General features: G+C 36.8%; 1 protein-coding gene across 1 annotated transcript in view; it reads left to right on the top strand.

Moving 5' to 3' along the window:
- Positions 1 to 16,137, top strand: part of LOC139076425 (uncharacterized) — a 536,857-nt gene extending 520,720 nt beyond the window's left edge. The window contains exons 7-9 of the mRNA XM_070578757.1: positions 10,452 to 10,505; positions 10,623 to 10,792; positions 13,294 to 16,137. Of these exons, the coding sequence (XP_070434858.1) occupies positions 10,452 to 10,505; positions 10,623 to 10,792; positions 13,294 to 13,389 (320 nt within the window). The 3' untranslated portion in view covers positions 13,390 to 16,137. The remainder of the gene's footprint in view (positions 1 to 10,451; positions 10,506 to 10,622; positions 10,793 to 13,293) is intronic.
- The last annotated feature ends 3,259 nt before the right edge of the window (positions 16,138 to 19,396 follow it).

Below are 19,396 nucleotides of genomic sequence, written 5' to 3'. Positions count from 1 at the left end.
ACCTTTCAATTTCTCTCTGTTTCTCTATCTGTAATCATATACATCCTTATTTTCAACTGCTTTATATTTACCCACATTTTCTATACAATAAAGTAAAAATTGATTTTATGGGTGCATTTGCTTGTTAAGGAAACTAAAACACCAGACTCACTATATTGTTTTAATCAATGTTTTTCATCATGCATATAGTTTCTCTGGATCTCTTATTTCTTTCCATCAGTCAACTATTCGTCGAGTGCCTGTTCTTGTAGGCATCGTTGCTTTTAAGTTCATCTTGATTAGTTTAACTAAAAAGGAAAGGCAAGGAGTAATAAATAATGACATCTTTGAGCAAGGGAGATGCAAATTATGTGACATTTACTTTTCCCGTAAATTAGAAGATAAACTTAATCTAAAATTGCATGGATTACGTTTTATGACCATATTTACATGGAAACATAAATAAACCTAAACCAGGTTAGCTTCCACAAGGAAGAGCTCTGTCTTAGGATGTGCTCTCTCTCCCTAACAGACCATGGTTCCCTGTTCCATCAGGGAAGCCTCCTTCAGCAGGAGGTTCCTCTAGGACCTGGTCATACTGGAGAACACTTGGAGGTGGACACGTGACCTTTATCATTATGCTCCAGCTGATGGTTTACAACTGAATAAAACAGTTGTAAATGTCTGACCAGCTGTGCTCATTTAGAAACCAAATGACAAAGAAATTACAGAGGCTGAAAGGAAATGGGATATGCTACCATAAGTTGAATAACAATTTCAGTGGAACATTTTTTTCTTGGCAAGTGCTACTTTCCAGAGCCTTGTCAGTTTTCTGGGGCAGCATATGTCCTGGCTTGGGTTTTTGGGGCCTGTTACATGATCACATGGTACAGTATAAGGTGTTTTGGGGCCTTGTCTGCTATATTTTTACTTTAAATCATCTTTCATAATTTGGTGCTTAGCTTTTCACAATAGTTAAGTCAATAATGACTTTTCAGTTTGACAAATATGCTTAATTTTGCATAAAGGTAAATACACCAAGCATTTGCATACTGTGCCTGGGCTCTGGAATTCCTGTTGGGGTGGAAGGACCTCGTGCTCTTCTCTGAGCTCTTCTCGTCACCCGTTCTGCTCTCTGGGAATCCTCAAAGGCCGTACTCCTAGTGAGTAGTGAAAGCATCTGCTGCCTTGGGTCAGGGTGGGGACTCAGAGCTCCCTGAGCCCTTGACAAACCCACACTGAAGAACTCGAGGCAAGTGCTTTTTTCCTCCCCAGTGCGATGTCAGGCATTTGCAGTCTTCCCTCAACTACAGTGGAGCAGTTTCTCCCCCATTGACTCAACTTTGTTTTGTTTTTTACTCCAATATATCTTGTTGATTCTACTTTCTGAAAAAGGTGAAGTCAACAATTTTGAGAAACAAACACGTCAGAGAAGGGCAGAAACCAATGGCGATGGTTGGGAGCGCGAAAATCCAAGGGCGTATAAATTAGGGCAGCAGGTCACGGAGGCACTGCAATTGGAGCACATTTCTTTCTGGAGTGCAATATGCATTAATATTACATGGGCTATTTTCTCCTTTGTCTACTTTACTTACTTTCAGAAGTAGCTTTGCAGTGACCTAGTACCCTAGTTACCATGTTCTTCTAAAGATGTTCTCCAGAGACTGAGGCTGTCTTTTTTCATTGCTTAGCTCCGTTAGTTATGTAGTATGTGTTGAACTCTTGGAAGTTAAAATATGCCTACAAAAATGATCCCAGGGCTCTCAGATTCAGTGGTTTGAGACACCTTGGCAATGTCTGCCTTAAGCCATTACATTGATATTTAGATGAAGGAGGACTCATCGTGTTCTATAATTAGATGTATTCCCTTATTTCAGTGAAGAAAGAGAGAATGAGAGAGAGAGAAAAGAGAAAGACATAAGGAAATAGAGGTAGGTTTTCCTTTTTGCCATCTTTTCACTCTCTACCCACCCAATGGCCACTGTGGAAGAGTAAGCGTCACCTCCCTATGCCCAGCCTAGAAGTTTCTGAAACTTTTTGTACAAAACTCTGGTTTTTAAAGAGAAAGGGGGAATGAAGACTATATAGGAAGACTTTTCATGTATCATATGTATACCCATTTATTTAAGACCTCTGTAAGGGACTTCTGATACTACGAGCATTTAATATTTCCGAGAAAAATATGTTTTAACAGGTGAAGAGTCTACTAAGTCTTTTGGTTCTGATAATAAAACTGTTAGGAAAGAAATGTAGCAATCCAAAGCAGTTTAGGCTTGGCCTTCTTTTTTTGGTGATTAACTGGCGTCTCTGTTATTTGTGTAAAAGCGGTGATATTGAATGCACATGAAGAAAAATAATATAATATGGTATAAAGTTCAGTTGTTAAATATGAAATGAATGTCATGTGTTTGCACAGCTGGCTCAAAAGACATACTTTAATGGTTGTACATAAAAATTCACTGATTTTCAGGGAACTCATCTCTTGCAAAGTCCCCCCCGCCTTTAAAAGTTTTTTTAACTTAACTTGTCTGGCTTATGGATTATGTGGAACATCTAAAACAAAAAAAAACAGTGTGGTACCAAGCACAAGTAACCAACTAGAGAGCACTTCCAAAATAATTCTTTGCGTATTTCTATGATTACATGAGAAATCTTTCTCATTTCTCTGAAATTGTCAGTAGAATCCTACCTTAGTAAGCTCTCCCTTGTATTATGGAAGTTGAAAGTCTAGAAGCGACATTTTTCAGAAACCTTTGGAATGATGTGTGCAAAGGTCCAGGCACGTATTCCTTTGTGGGAAGGCCGTGGTTTGATGTAGTCAGAACACACAGGACCCACTCAGGATGATGGGGCTTTGAAAGGAGACACAATAATGGCAGCACAGGGACTGTTTTAAGTGCGTCACATATGCTAACTCATTTATTCCTCACAACAATCCTCTTTTAACAGATAAGGAAACTATGGCACAAAGAGATTCATTTGCCCAAGGTGGCGTGTAGAAGATGATAGATAAGTTTTGTTTTATGGTGTCAGAGTGAGAAAATACATTTAAGATGACACAGAATTTCTTCACTGAAGGAATCTGTAAAACTGTTCTGAAGGACTTAAAAGAGGACCCAAATAAATAATGAGAACAGCATGTTTCTCTACGAAATGTCCCCAGATTGTAAATGTTAATTGTCTCCAAAATAATCCATAAATTCAACTTAATTACAATCAAAACCCCTTCAGGATTTTAAACGATGTTTTACAAGGTGATCATTGTACCAAATTGGATTCATCCGGAAGATCATTTTCAACTGGAAGATAAAATTCCCAAGGTTTGCCATGAAACTTTTGAAAGAAACTCAAAAGAATACTATCAGATATTGAAAAACACTATAGTGCAAAAAGCAATGTGGTAATAATGTAGGAGCAGACAAATGATAATGAAACAACCATGGAAGTCCAAACATAGACCCATGCATGTGATCAATGTGGCATTTAAGAGGGAAATGAGTGGATTTCTGAAAAATGATGTTGGAATACCTTATTATTCATTTTGAGAAAAATGAAGTTATATACTTATGCTCACATAAAAAATCCACATGGAACAAATGCTAATATTTATTATAAAAATATTAGGAGAGGTAGTCAAGAATTTTTTTAAAAATATTTTAGGGTGGAAGTAGAGCCTACTTAAGCATACATAAATCCCAGAATTTATACAGGAAAGTTTAGGAAATTTGAGTTGCCTGTATAAAGAGAGGAAAAAAACCTTAAATATGATTAAAGACAACATAAACAATGTAGATGGAGACAAAGACATAATGGTGGCTGAATAAGAAAAACACTAGACTGACTTTAACGTGACCACAGGTCTCCAGGGACCCCTAAGGGCTGCCCTGGAAGGTTCCATACTGAAGGCCTCCTGTCCAAGTTAGATAGTTCATTCGTTCTCCTCTCCTCACAAACTTCCAACACCGACTCCCTCCTCCTCGTTCTCAACGGATGAGCTTCATATTTCACTGAGGAAATGGAATCAGCCAGACTGGACCTTTCTTGTCCTCCCACTAAAGCACCTATGAACCCCCTGCTCTGAAGCTGAAGATTTTGCTTTGTAGCTTCTTGTTACAAATAGATGAATGATTTCAGCTCTTATCTAAGGCGAGTCTCCACTTGGGCGCTGGCTCATATAGCTTCTTACCTACCCAAGGACCTTATTTCTACAGCTGTCCTCTCTCTCTCCTACATCATTGCCATCAGCATACAAACATCGTAGAAAAACATCTGCTGTCTTACAAATATAAAATCAACCTTCTGTTGATCTTATGTTTTCCTCCGGCTACTACTCTGTTTCTCTGTTGCTCTTTAGATGAAAATTCCTCAACAGTGGACCTGGCACGTCCCTTCTCCTGCTATTCTCTCAGGGCCCAATCCCTTAAGAACTTAGTCTCCCTTCACCAAAACCTCTCTTCTTGAAGTCCTCAATGACCTTCACGTTGTCAAACATAGTATTTCTTCTAAATCCTCAACTTAATCCACTTCTCTTTCTCTCAAGCGCTGAGCTTGGAATCTGACACAGCTGTGGCTCCTGGCATATTCTACTGGTCAAAGCTGTCATGGAACTCAGCCTTCTCTGAGATGAGAGCACAAAGGACTACATGGGGATCATAGGGCTTCGAAAGGAGAAATAGTAATAGTGGCTTATTTTTATGTAGCATTTACTGTAAACCAGGAAAGTGTTTCCCTTGCCTTCTGGGACACTGCACTCTCCTGGTTTTTCTCTCACCCCACTGGTCACTTCTTCTCAGGCCCCCAGGATAGACTCTCCCTCCATGGACAATGGAACATCTTAGGCCTTGGTCTTGGACAGCTTCACTTTCTCGCCCACACTCAATTCCATACAGTTCCATGGCTTTAAATACCATCCATGCACTGATGACTCAAAGACCAGGGCCACCTCTCCTAACCTCTTCCCCTTTGAACTCCAGACTCCTCCACCCATGGCCTATGTGACATGAGATATCTATCGAATAGGCTTCTCAAACTGACATGTACAAAGGTAGTTCCTTGCTTTCACCTCCTCTTGTCTCCATCTCAACAAAGGACTTCACCACTCATCGATGTTTAGGCTAAATGCCTTGGAATTACCTTTTCTCTCTTTCTCCTCATATCCCACATTCGATCCATCAGCTGCTCTTGTCAGCTTTATATTCAAAATACATCCCTGATCTGGTGACTTCTCCCTACCTCTATTGCCGAAATCCTGATCCAATCGTCTCTTGCCTGGGCTACTGAAATTACCTACTGTATGCTATGATAACCGACCACGTGATCTTTCTGCTCCCGCTCTTTCCAACACTCCCTTGACACACACACACACACACACACACACAGTCTATTCTCCATACTAGCCAGCCTGACCCTTTTCAAATGGAAGTCAGATTGCATTACTCCCCTATGCAAAATCCTTAATTGCTTCCATTCTCCAATGAAATAAAACCCTTAGTCCATAGTTTATAAGGCCTTAAGTTTTCTGGGCTTTGGCTGTCTCTCTAGGCTGGTGTCTTACCACACTCCTCTTTACTTGCAGTCCTCCAGCTACATTGGCATCCTTGAAGTTTCTGGAACATAGCTGTCATGCTCCTGCCTCAGGGCCTTTGCACACGCTATTTTTAAATATTGGAATGTTTTTCCTCCAGATGTCAGCTCATGTCAGTCCTCAAATGATCTCCCTGATTGCTCTATCTAAAATAGCATACTGTATCATTCTATAGGCCTTATGTTATTCTATTTTTCTTTATAATACTTACATAATATTATATCTATGTGCTGTTTGTTTATTGCACATCTCCCACACCAAATTATTAAGGCTGAGACAGTGGGACTTTGTCTTACTCACAGCTGTATTTCCAGTATCTAGAACACTGTCTGGGACTAAGTGTTCAATAAATATCTCTTGAATAAATAAATGAACACAAGGCTAGCCACAGACTAGAAAAGAGTGTTTACAGCATATAACACAGACAACATATTAATATTTGAATACAAAGAGCTGCCACAAATCAGTAAACACAAAAAGGCAGTCAAGTAGAATAATTTTTTTAAAACTTATAAATAGTAAAAGCACTGAAGGAGAAATCCAAAGAGTAATAAGAATAGGAAAATATACAATGAACCTCACAGGTAATCAGAAAAATATCAATTAAAACAGTGAGAAACCACTTCTTTCTATTCAGAGTGACAAATGTGTCTGATTGACAACATCCATTGGTGGCCAGTGTTTGCAGAAATGAATACTATTGTAAATTTTATAAATATAAATGGGTAAGAGTTTTTAATTATTTTGTAGGACAATTTGATATTACGGGTCACAATATTAAGTGCATATATTTTTGGTCCAGCAATTCGACTTCTATGAATCTAAAGCTTACAGAGACTACTCACACATGTACAAGGCTATTTATGGCATCACTGTTTTATTTAGAAAAAATCTAGAACTAAATATCCATTAATAGAAACAGTGGTTAACTTTGACACGGGGAATGGAATAGGGGGAAATAAAGAAGGGGTCTTCGAATTTTATTTTGTAGAATTATATATTGTATTGTTTTTAACAATGAGGGAAGATATGGTTATTTTTGAGTAATCTATAATAATTGGAAAATGTTTCATGTGTGAGAACTATGTGCAAGTCCAGGAGGCCCATTAAGTAGCTCTGGGGGGGAGAAAACTATCTGATTATTTATTGTTCTACAACAAATTCCAAAATATAGTGTCTTGAAATCATTTATTATGTTTAACAGTTTTGTGGGTCAGAGATGTGAGCAGGGCTCAGCGTGTGATTTTTCTGCTCCACATGGCACTGACTAGATCACTTGGAATTATTCAGCTGGTGGATGGACTGGTCAGGAGGGTCCAAGAAAGCTTCATTCAGAAGTCTGGCACCCTTAGGAGAGTGGTTGGTAGACTGGATTCAGCTAATACTAGCACGTACATATGCCCCTCCAGCATGGCAGTCATAGGGTTAGTAGACTTATGTGGTGGCAGGGCTCACAAATGCAGGGAATGAAGAGTCAGGAAGTGGAAGCTGTCAGTGATTTCAGGTTTAGGTGAGCAGAATTTGGCACAGGGTTAATATTTGCCATACTTTATTAGTCAAAGCACTCATAAAATCCATACATGCTCAAGAAGAGAGGTCATAGGCCCTACTTCTCACTGAGAAGAGTGTCAAAAATTTGAGGCCATCTCAGATGAATTGCAATGATCAGTCTTAGCTATCTACCCATGCTTCTCCATCTTGTACAAATTCCATTTATAGATTATTAGTCCTGCTCGCAACCATGCCCATTCTTTTGTTGGGTAATGCAGTGTGTTCGGTTTGACATAACCAGATAGAGAAATTCAAGAGAAAAGCTGGAATCTGGCCTGAGGTTGCTGGTAGAGATCTGATTGGAGTTACACATTTGAGAGGCAAAGTGTATAGGTAGGAGGAAAATCTCAGAAGTGAAGGATATCACCCAAAGAATGCAGAGATGGGTCAAAGATGGATTAAAGGCCCTACTAAATTAGCAAATAAGGATTAAGGACCATACTAAATCAGCACTGTGGTGGTGAATTTCTCAGTACCTGGGTTTAGGAAGAGGGAAGCTGGATTGTTGACGAGCTATGGAGGATATCATCGGCAGGAAGTGAAAGAGTGTCAAGAGTACAGTGTTTTCTAGCGGCTTCATATGTTGGTATTTATTTTCAACACATGTGAACTTCTCAAAGACACATAAGAAGTGGAGAATTCTTATGTGAATGTGGTCAAAGTGATCCACCATATTGTTGGGTCTGTCTAGGGAAGAACACACAACATAGAAGGAGTCAATGGCCCGAAACACAAGGGAGATAAAGCAAGAGACTGAATTTATTTCTCTGCAAAATTCTCTAGTTACAACATTCATACAGTAAAGAACTCTTCGTTTTGGTAGTGAAAGACAATCCCACCCCACTTCCATTTCCTGTATCTCTTTTCTGTTTTTTTTCTAATTTGTTTTATTTTAAAATTTATTTTATTTTTGAAAATATTATGAATTATTTTAAGCATACAGAAAATTACAGAGTGATATAAGAAATATCCATGTTGTCACTAAGCTGACTTAATAAATGCTAATGTTTCTCCATATGTGGTTTGCATCTCTAGTAAAAGACCTAAAATATTAGAGATACAACTGAAGTTCTTGTTATACGTCCAGCACGTTCCATCCTTTCCTTCTATTACGAGTTTATGCGTGTTCTTACTGCTCATGTGTTTTATGTTTATTCCATATGTACATCTCAACTGACCCAAAATAACATTGTTTTGTGTGCTTATATAGTTTATACAAATTGTATGCTATACGTATTGTTCTGCAACTTTCTTTTTTCACTCTACCTTATGTTTTGCATATGTATTCATCTCCATAAAAATAGATCAAGTGTTTTCATTTGAATATATTGTAATTGTTTCACAGTTTTCCATCATAGGATTATGGTAATGTATTTAACCATTCAACTGAAGCTAGACAATCTGATTGTTTCCAATTTGTGGGATTTTATAAAGATGGCGACAATGTGCATTCTTATATATATATCCATGTACATCTGAGTAAGAGTTCTGTAAGGTATATACCTCAAAGTAGGTTGATTTTTGACAATAAGAAGCAAAGCCTTCGATTCAAATTGGCTTAGAAATGAAAACATTTATTATTTTACTTAAAAGGTGGTTTTGGGGTGGGGTGAGCTTTTTAGACTTCGTTTCAATTCTCAGTAAGGCCATCAAGGAACCATGCCCCTCCATTTTCCATCCTGCTGTCCTCGGTGTGGCTTCCTTCTCAGGTTGGTAACAGGGTGGTTGTAGCATTTGTAGGCATGACATCCAGACAAAACAGTGTCCGGAAGAAGAGGGAAGGCTGTTTTTCCTAAGGCAATCTCTTAGGAATTGTAATCTTTCTCCAGAATACACCCAGAAGACCTTGTCTTGTAATTTATTGGCTGCATTTAGGTTACAGCTGAAGGGAAAATGGCCACTTTTTGAAAAAAATCAAGCCCATTCCTGGAACTGGGGGTAGCATCTTCTTTCCTTGAAACATAGGACTGTATCGGGGAAGGAATGACTAGGCAAACAAAATCAGGGTTCTGTAAAAAGTGCAAGGGTTTGGGAAAGGATGCTGGTAGCACTCGACACCCAGCGGTGTCCGGTGCACAAATTGTGCTCATCTTTAGCTTCACCAGACATTGCCAAATTGTTCTCCAAAGTATATCTACCAATTTAAGCTCCCGCCAGTGATGGATGAGAGTTTCTATCAAATGTCCTCACCAGCATTTGGAAAACTCAGACTTTGAGTTAATCTTAATCTCTGGAGAATGTTTAATTATTTCTCTACCTTTCCTGATTACTAATAAGGTTTGCATTTTTCATATGTTTTTGGACATTCTATCTTCCTTTTCTATTAGTTGTTTCTTCTTTCATTTGACTACTTTTCCTTTGAGTTGCCTTTTTCTTAGTGATTTGTAGGAATTTTTTATATTTCTGTGCACCATGACTTTGTTAATATAGATAATGAATATCTTCTTTCAGTCTATTATTTGTTTTTAACCTTGTTTATGTGAACAGTAGATTTCCAAGTTGTTGGTTACTCAGGATGAGGTGTCAGAAAGATGGAACGAAGACTGGTATGATTAGATTCAGTAATATTAAAGTTTAAGTGTTTGGAAGTAGAGCCATTTTGTATCCAATAGAAAATCAAGGGATCAGGAAGCAAGTTGCTGAAATTGAAATTGCCAGTCTCTGTTCTAAGTGCTTCAGATGTATTAATGCACTTAATCTTTGTAGCAACCTTATGAGGTAAGTACTATTATTGTATTCCAGATTTATAGATGAGGACACTGAGGCATAGAGCAATGAAGTAACAGGCACAGAGACTAGGTAATATTCCCCAACTCACCCAGTAGATAAGAGGTTAATCATAACTTGAACCCATGAAATTACTTCTAAAGCCTATGTCCTTAGCTTCCACCTATATAGTCTCTCATGTCTCATGTTTACTGTCCTGAAGGCAAGATTTGGGACAGAGAGAAAGACAAAACCAGATGTCAAAGGCTTCTGTATGTAAGTAGTTGACTGTGTAAACTTGTTTTTTCAAAATTTTATGTTCCTAGATCTAAATAAGCTGGAAAAGAAGGCACGTGAATTCCAAAGTCTTTTTTTTCAGAATCAAGCTATTTTCCTCCTTCTCTCCCTCCCTCCCACCCCCCTTCTCTCCTTTCCTCCGTCCTTCTTACAATCGTCATTACTGAACATACTTACAAGTTTTCAATATTAAACTCTAAAAAGATAGTCATTTTGTCTAGTATCATAAGCACAACCCATTAGCAACTTCAGATATGAACACAGCCAAAGTATTAAGGTAATCATGAAACAGATAATTCTGTTGAAGTGTGACATTCTCTTCTTTCATCCTTAGGTGTTTTACCACCCAACTTTGGGTTTAGAAAAGTGAAGAAAGCATTAAAATCCTGTGAGTTTTCAATGCCTCTTATAAATAGCTTTCTCTCTTCATATAATAGGCAAATCTTTTTTTTCTTATCTTTACCATTATCCTCTCCAGTAAAAAATAATTCCTGATATTTTTTAGGTCTAAAAACCAAAATCACCATAAAGATAAAGAGAGTTGAAACTTCTATGATGAATAGGAGTTGCAGCTCCTTCAGCCTGAAGAGCCAGAGCAAGGATGACAGCGTGAGCGAAAACGCCAAGGGCATCAGACAGGCTTGGTCTTTCAACTTGCAGCCTATTCGTCTAAAGGTACAATTGTCACAGTCACCTGCTGGTCTTTACACACATTCACAGTCTGAGTGAAGAATTGTAACCTTTGGATAAAGAGAAGAGAAGCAGCTTTATCATCTGTATCAGGCAGTTGTACACTACTCAACTAAGAGAGACCAGGAATTACTTTCAAAAGCTTCTTCTCCAATATACCAGTAAGGACTCTCAGTGGATCAATGTCCACAGATGCAGGCGAAGGGCCTTACCAACCTCCACCACATCACCTGGTTCTGGTGCTAGAGGATGTTTTCAAACACTGGCAGTGTGGGAGTAACTAATCAGGAAGATTTAGACTAGAAATCTTCCCTCTGGATAACTAAACAAAAATAGAGGATAATGGAGCTGAACTAGTTTTGCCGCGGAGAACAATCAGAATGCCTTCTATCACCATTGCCCAAATATTCCCATTATGTAAAGAAATGTATGGCTTGCTCCCATCCTAGAGTTGCTTAATTGTTTCAGTTGTCTTTTTCTTCTTCTCCAAATAGATTTTACATTTGTAACGGGTAAGAATTGAAACTTGTATTATATTTCTTTTCTATACACAATGCTACTCCCTTTGACCTGCTCTGATTTCCATAAGGATAATTACCCATATATCAATTCTATAACCCACACTTCCTTTCCTTACTCCATAAGTATGAGGACAGAGAGACCCTTTCAAGAATAGACAGATAACTACTCCCTGGGCATTGTTTAGGGATTATCAGAATGGTCCTTCTGGTATTTTAGGGCACTATTGTCATATTTCTAACTTGAGAGGTTAAAATCAAAATGCAATTCTCCAGAATAACCTAGTGCACACACACACATACACACACACACACACAGAGGAGATAATAAAGTCTTGAAATAATTCAATTCCATTTAAAATTTTATTAAACCTTTATTGCATGGGAGATACCGGGCTAGGTGCTGCAGGTAATACAGAATTGAGCAAGACCTGGCTTTGGCCTGCAAGAGTCCACTCTCTGGTAAAGGAGACAGACAGCGACGTAAATAACTCCAAGATGAGACACTTTGTAATAAACACAACCCTGGAAGAAAATAAAACATTATCAGAGTGTCCATTATATACGTAATTACAGAGGTATCAAATCACTAGGTCTACACTTTAAACTATATAAATAGGAGTTTGAACGAGATCACCTCTCTTTCTGCACACAGAGTGCAGCACAGCTCTGTGTATTCGTTGACCTTTATTCCAAAATTGTCTCTTTGTAATACAGTTTTCTAAGTTGATTTCAAGTGTCTGTTGATCTTTCTTGCTAAATTAGCATCTCTGTCTCTGAATGTCATTTTCTCTGTTATAACTCGTTCATTCTCCCCCCCCCCCCCCCACCCAGGCTTCTCTCTCCTTCTATCCTCCTTTACCTATCTTTCCTCTTCATTTTATTGTTGTATTTCCTATTTGTCCGCTTTCTTCTGTACCGCGATATTTTCCCGGACACAATGATTTCTTTTCTTGTATTGTTATCCATGTGGCGAGAGAAGTGATTTTCTTTTGAAGGGAAAATATTGTCAGGAGGACAATAATCCCCCTCAAAATAATCCCCTTAGTTCTGCATCTTGCTGGTTCTTAGAAACAGGAACAAGCACATATCTTCTTTTCTAATTGTCCACGGCTCTATTGAGAAAGCTTCCGGTCTTTCTATATAATGAGTAGTTGACAAAGGTAAGAGCAGAGACACGACCTAACGACTTTTGGCCAGTGCGATGCTGGGCACATCAGAGGAGATCAATAGGCACTCACTGGTTGGTAACTGAAGCTCCTCTGTTAGAACACACAGTGAATGTCTGTAAGCACCCACTACTTCAGATTGTAGTCTCCTGTATTTGCCGTACACCTTATTCACACGCAGTACCTCATTGGATCCCAGTCATAGAGCTGTGAGACAGTCTGCTCCTGCTGAAGTCTGGTGACATCAGGTGACACTATGAGTGTCCCTGAGAATCTGGTACTGGAACCTTGGTCTCTGACTCCAAATACAGTACTTTTTACTTCTAGTCTAGCATCTGACCCCCTGGTACCAACATTTAGAACTTGAGCGAGACGTGCTGCAGTTGTTTTAAATTCATTTGTTAATAATTTGATTTTCCACTCTAAAATGCTCATGATTGAAAAGAAACATTTCGATTCAAATATAACTTTTTTTCCTGTTTCCTCCTTTAAAATATGCTCTGCTGATTTTGATGAGCAGAAAAATATTGTAACTATGGGTTGGCTTGTAGTAGAGATGCTTCACTGACCAAACATGAGACGGAAGTTCAAGGAGCATCAGTGGAGAAAAGGGAGCTCTCCTCATTAATAAAAGCAATTAGTGTGTCCTCAGCTGAGCAGCCAGCTAGCCTGGGGTGTTCTCCACGCACTGCAGGCATCTGAGCGTGGTCTGTTAACTAGGCAAGCTCTTTTTGTCAGGACACAAAATATTGTCATTGATTTTAATTGTCTTCTCCACTTTACGACTCCCAATTCACAGCTGATGGTGCTTCAGGGAGAGTTTGCTTTTTGGAGAGAACTTTCACTGTGTCCACCCTCTGAGACAGCAAGAGTAGTCTGCATTTTGAAAAATTGAAGTGGGACATTTAATTTCTCTAAAGATTAAAGCAAAAACTTCCATCCTGAGTGACTTACTTTGAGTTAACCACGGCTGCTGGAAAGCTACAGGTGGAAACGATGGTCAAACCATTGATATCTTCTGTCACATCTCTTAAAATTACGTCTCAGAACAGCAAGTCCAGCATAGGAGGGGAAGATTTGGAGCTTCCAAGTAAGACTATGGGTGGGATTCCCCCAGTCACTGGGACCAAGAAAACCACACAGTTTGGAGAATTTATAGCACGTCCTGGCCCTTGTATAACTTCCTCATTACTTAGCAGAGCAGGGTTTGGCCTGTTCTTTCAGATGTCAAGGAACAGACCCAACTCCAGTGTCTTTGTTGAATGATGAGTTCATTGTAAATGTGCATGGGAATAAAAAGGAAGAGAAAAATGTCATATCTGCCATAAATCGCCTCCTCATGGACAATTGGAACTGAGCCATTGCTGTCCAGGGCACAGCAGTAGCTCGAGTCAGCCTGCAACAGTGCTGGTGGCCTAACAGCCACTCAAGTTGTTCAAAACTCAGCTCTCCTTTCCCTGCTGCTATTTTGTCTGCGCTAATGAAGAACTGACATTTATTTTTCTTTCTCTAATTCTTGAATTCAGCTTTTACTTTCTTTTGGCTTCTACTACTACCATCTCTGTGCGTCTCAACTCTTCTATGCAGCTGTAGTGAATTTTTGTCATTTTCTGATTGTCCAGAATCTCACCACTACCTTCCTTCCTAATCACATTAAATCCTCTTTATAGGGAATTCTTGATTATGTTCCATCTTGGTGGAGAGCATCCCTTACCTCCACTGCAGAAATTAAGGGGTCTTGAACTTCCCTCTCCCTGCCTTGTAGAACTCAGGGGGTAAGCACTGCCTTAGATTTTGCCAATATGATTATTTCTTCTCAAACTTCAAATCTTGAGCAGATGATGCAAGAATTTGAAAATGGTTAGAGAGCTTATTCATCTCAGCAGCAGGAGTATGTGCAGTACCTATTGTTCCTGTGCATGACCTTGACTCCTGCTTATTTTCCAGACTCTATACGTTTCCCATACATCGCCTATATTTTCTTTTTGTTGCTTCTTAGAGATATCTTTCCAGTAAATTTCCTTTTCTTGTAAAACATTAGACTGTAAGTGCCACAAGGACTGGGAAATTTTCCTGCTTTGTTCACTGTAAGGATTTAGTGCATCAAGCGTGTCTGACCCAGAGTGAATGTTCAATGAATATTTATTAAGTAAATAAGTGAAAGAATGGAATGCCAATTATCTTTACTTGCAGTCAAGTTTCCATGACGCAATGCAGGAAGAAGAATTCAAGCAGAGCCCAGGAGTCTTTCTAAGTTGAGACAGAATTTGGAACTCAAGGAGGCTGATGTTCTTAGCATTTACAGGGTAGAGTATTGGAGAGGAGGAAACTGCACACAGGGAAGACTACAGAGGTCAGTAAAAGATGTCCTTGAATCTTTGAGCAAAAGGTTATCTGTCCATGCATGGGATGAAATTCTATAAGCCTGGAGAAAGAAGCCCCAAAAGTAATAGGTTGAAAAGTTCCCCAAGCTCACAAAGATTTTTTTCCCTTCCAGCCAGACTGAAGAGACCTTGTACTACATGGGGCATTGTGTAGATCCCTCAGAAAGCTCCCCCCTTAGTAGTTGGGCTACATTATACTTAGAATAAAGGCTGGTCTGGACCCATCCTTACAAAGCTTGAAAGAAAATGTTGAAAAGGTTAAATTGATTTGCAAGTAACTACTGAATGCCAGAAATTCAACACCATTTAAATGAATACAACAAAATTCACCACAAAACAACATAAATTTCCACAATGCTAAAATAAAGTAATAATAAGGCATGCGAGAAAGCAGGGAAATAGGACATAATCAGGAAGAAAAAAATCAATATAAGGAAACAAAGGAAAAGGTATAATTAGCAGACAGATTTTTAACACCTATTTCAAATATTATAAATATGCTCAAGAATGTAAAGGGAAACATAAGCATGATGATAAGAAAAACTGAAGATTCTCAAAGACTCAAATGGAACTTCTAGAGATTAAAACTACAATATATAAAATGAAAAATACACTACATACAATTGGTAGCAGATTAGATACTGCAAAGAAAAGATCAGTGAACTTGAAGATGAAGTGATAGCAACTATCCAAAATGAAGCATCACGGTGGAAAAATTAAACAGATTCACTGAAGACACTGTCAGTCTAACAAATGTGTAAGTAGATGAAAGAGAGAGAGAAGAGCTGAGACAGAAAATGCTTGAGGAAATAACAGGTAAAAACTTGTAAAATTTGATTAAAACTGTAAACCCAGAATATAAAAAGTTTATAAACTCCAAACAAAAGAAATATTAAGAAACCACACCAAAGCACATTATTATCAAATTGTTGAAAAGCAATGATAAAGAGAAGATAATTAAAGCAACCAGAGAAACAAAGAAAAGATTTATGGCATTTTTCTCACCAGAAACTGTTATCCAGATGACAGTAGAGTAGGATCTCTTGAGAACTGAAACACATTATCAACTGACAATTTTATATCCAATAAAAATGACTTGGAAATATAAATGTTAAATCAAGTCCATCCTAGACAAACAAAAGATGAAATAATTTATTGCCAGCAGCCTTGGATTATAAGAAATTTTAAAGGAAGTCTTTCAGGCTGAAACAAAATGTTAACAGGTAGAAATTTGAATCTCCTTGAAGGAATGAACAGCATTAGAAAAGATAAATATATCTGTAAATATAAAAGTCTCTTTGCCATTTTTAATCTCTTTAAAATATGAATTTTAATCCCCAAATAATAACAATATATTTGGGGTTTAAAACATACAGTACAAATAAAATACATAAGAACAATAGCAAAAACAATAAATCAGAAGGGTGGAATGAAAATATACTGTCAAAAATTCCTAAATTGTACATTATGCAGTATAATTGTTTTTAAAGATAGACCAAAAATGGGTTAAAAATTTATATTATAAACCTATAGAAACAACCAAATAGTAAAGAAGCTAAATTCTGAGTCAATTGTAGAGGTACAATGGAATAATAAAAAAATACTCAATTCAAGAGAAGACATAAAATGAGGAAAAGGAAAACCAAGAACAGATGGGACAAGTAGAAATCAAACAGTAAAATTATAGCTTTAAATGCTGTCATATTTATAATTACATTAAATATAACTAGACTAAAAACACTAAGTGAAAAGCAGGTCGATCAGATTGCATTAAAAAAAGATAAGACTAGATATCATTTACAAGATAGATATTGTTTATGAGAAACCCATTTTAAATATAAAGTCACTGATAGGTTAAAAAATGAAGAAAAGAGAGCTTGGCCCTGTGGCTAAGTGGTTAAAGTTTGGTGGGTTCCACTTCGGTGGCCTGGGTTCGCGAGTTAGGATCCCTGGAATGGACCTAATCTACTCACTAGCCATGCTGTGGTGGTATCAAACATACAAAATAGAGGAAGGCTAGCACAGATGTTAGTGCAAGGACAATCTTTCTCAAGCAAAAAAAAGGGGAGAATTGGCAATGGATGCTAGCTTAGGGCAAATCTTCCTCAGTGAAAGAAAAAAAAAAAGAAGGAAAAAAGATATAATATTCAAACATTAATTATAGACATACCTAGTTTTATTGTACTTTGCTTTACTGCACTTCACAGATACTGTGTTTTTTACAAGACCCTCTGCCAGCAAGAAGATTATGCACACTGAAGCCTCAGATGATGGTTAGCATTTTTAAAAAATAAAATATTTGTTAATTAAGGTATGTATTTTGTTTTTACAGACCTAATGCTATTTCAGACTTAATAGACTACAGTATAGTATAAACATAACTTTTGTATTCACTGGGAAACCAAAAAGTTTGTGTGACTCGCTTTATTGCTATATTCACTTTATTGAGGTGATCTGGAACGGAACCCACAATATCTCTGAGGTATGCTTATAAAAGAATGCTGAAGTGTTTATATTAATATCAGACAAAGTGGAATTCAGAACAAAGAATGATAGCAGAAATAAAGAAGGACATTTCATAATAATAAAGAAATTGATTCTTCAAGAAGACCTAATAACGATTAATGTGTAAAGACAACTACAGAACTTCAAAATAGATAAAGCAAAAACTAATAGAAATAAAAGGAGAAATAGAGAAATTCACAACTTTGGGTATTTCAACAGTCATTACTCAGTAATTGGTGGAAGCAGGCAAAATATCAGTAAGGACATAGAAGACTTAGAAAACATAGCCACCAAGTTGCACTCATTCATAATTATAGATCCCTCCCAATCACATGTAGAAGACACATTTTTCAAGTACACATGGGATATCCGCTAATGTAGACAGTATTATGGCCCATCAAACAAATTTAAATACATTTAGAAGGACTGAAATCATACAAAGTATTTTCTATGACCACAACAGAACTAAACTAGAAATCAGTAACAAAAAAAAAAAATCTGTAAAATCTCAAAATATTTAGAAACTGAGCATCATATTTTCTGAACAACACATTGTTCAAATTTTTAAAAGTGAGAAGTTAGGAAATATTTTAACTGAATGGAAATAAAAATATCATATATCAAAATTAGTAGGATGCAGCTAAAGCAGTGATTAAAGAAAATTTACAGCATTGAATGCATATATTAGGAAAGAGGAAAATTTCAATATCATTGATTTAAGCTTTTATCATAAGAAACCTAAACAAGAAAAACAACAGATACCCAAAGAAAGCAGAAAGAAGAGTATAATTACAGATAAGAGTATAAATCAATGCAATAGAAAAAAGACACACAATAGAGAAAATCAATGAAACAGAAAACTCATTCTTTAAAAAGAGGAATAAAATTAATAAACTTCTAGCTATTTGGATAAAGAAATAGAGAGCATACAAATTAAAAATATCAGGACTAAAAGAGGTGACATAATTATAGATCCTGCAGATATTTTGTTTTAAAAGGAAAATAACTTATTGTGAAATCTATAAGTTAGATGAAATAAAAAATTTCCTCGAAAGAGACAAGCTATTAAATCTCACTCAAGAATAAATGGATAATCTGAATAGCCTTATAACAATTAAAGAAATTGAATTCATAGTTTAAAATCTTTGCTTGAGGAAAACAGAATTTCCAGATATATTCCATCAAACACATAAAGAAATTTTACCAATTCTGCATAAGCTCTTCCATAAAATAGATAGGAAGAAAATATTCCCAACTCATTTTACGAGGCAGACCAGTATTACTCTGATATCAAAATCAGAAAAGACATTATTAGGAAAAAAAAATGGAGTGTGGATCAACATTCCTCATCAACGTAGACGAAAAAACTTCTTACAAAATGTTAGCAAATCAAATCCAGCAATATGTAAAAGGGATAATATATCATGACAAAATATGGCTTATGAAATGCAAGATTTGTTTAATATTCAAAAATCAATAAACGTACTCACCATATTGGCAGATTATAAAAGAAAAAAGCATATGCACATGAACAGCATAAAAAATAAAAATCACATTTTCATCCCAACAGATGTAAAAAATATTTGGCAAAATTCAACACCCACTCATGATAAAAATTTGAGCGATCTAGGAATAGAATGGAACTTTCTCAACATGATAAAAGAGCATCTATGAAAAATGCACAACAAAAAGCCTACTTAATGATGAAGTATTGAATGCTTTCCCCCTAAAATTGGAAAAAGCAGATATGTTCACTCTCACTTTTTAAACATAGCAAATCCTAGACAATACAATAAGGCAAGAAAAAGAAATAAAAATATATAATTAGAACAGGAAGAAGTAAAATTCTATTTACAGACAATATGATTATGTAGAATATCCTAAGGAATTCACAAAAAATTTTTTTACTATTATTATTTACTATTTAATAAGTGAGTTTAGTAAAGTAACAGGATATAAGACTAATATTCAAAAATCAATTAAATTTCTATATATTTGAAACAAACAATTAGA

This window comes from Equus przewalskii, chromosome 16 (genome assembly GCF_037783145.1).
Source record: "Equus przewalskii isolate Varuska chromosome 16, EquPr2, whole genome shotgun sequence".
Lineage (NCBI taxonomy): Eukaryota > Metazoa > Chordata > Mammalia > Perissodactyla > Equidae > Equus > Equus przewalskii.
Note: the sequence above shows the minus strand (reverse complement) of the source record. Positions and strands in the feature narration are given on the sequence as shown.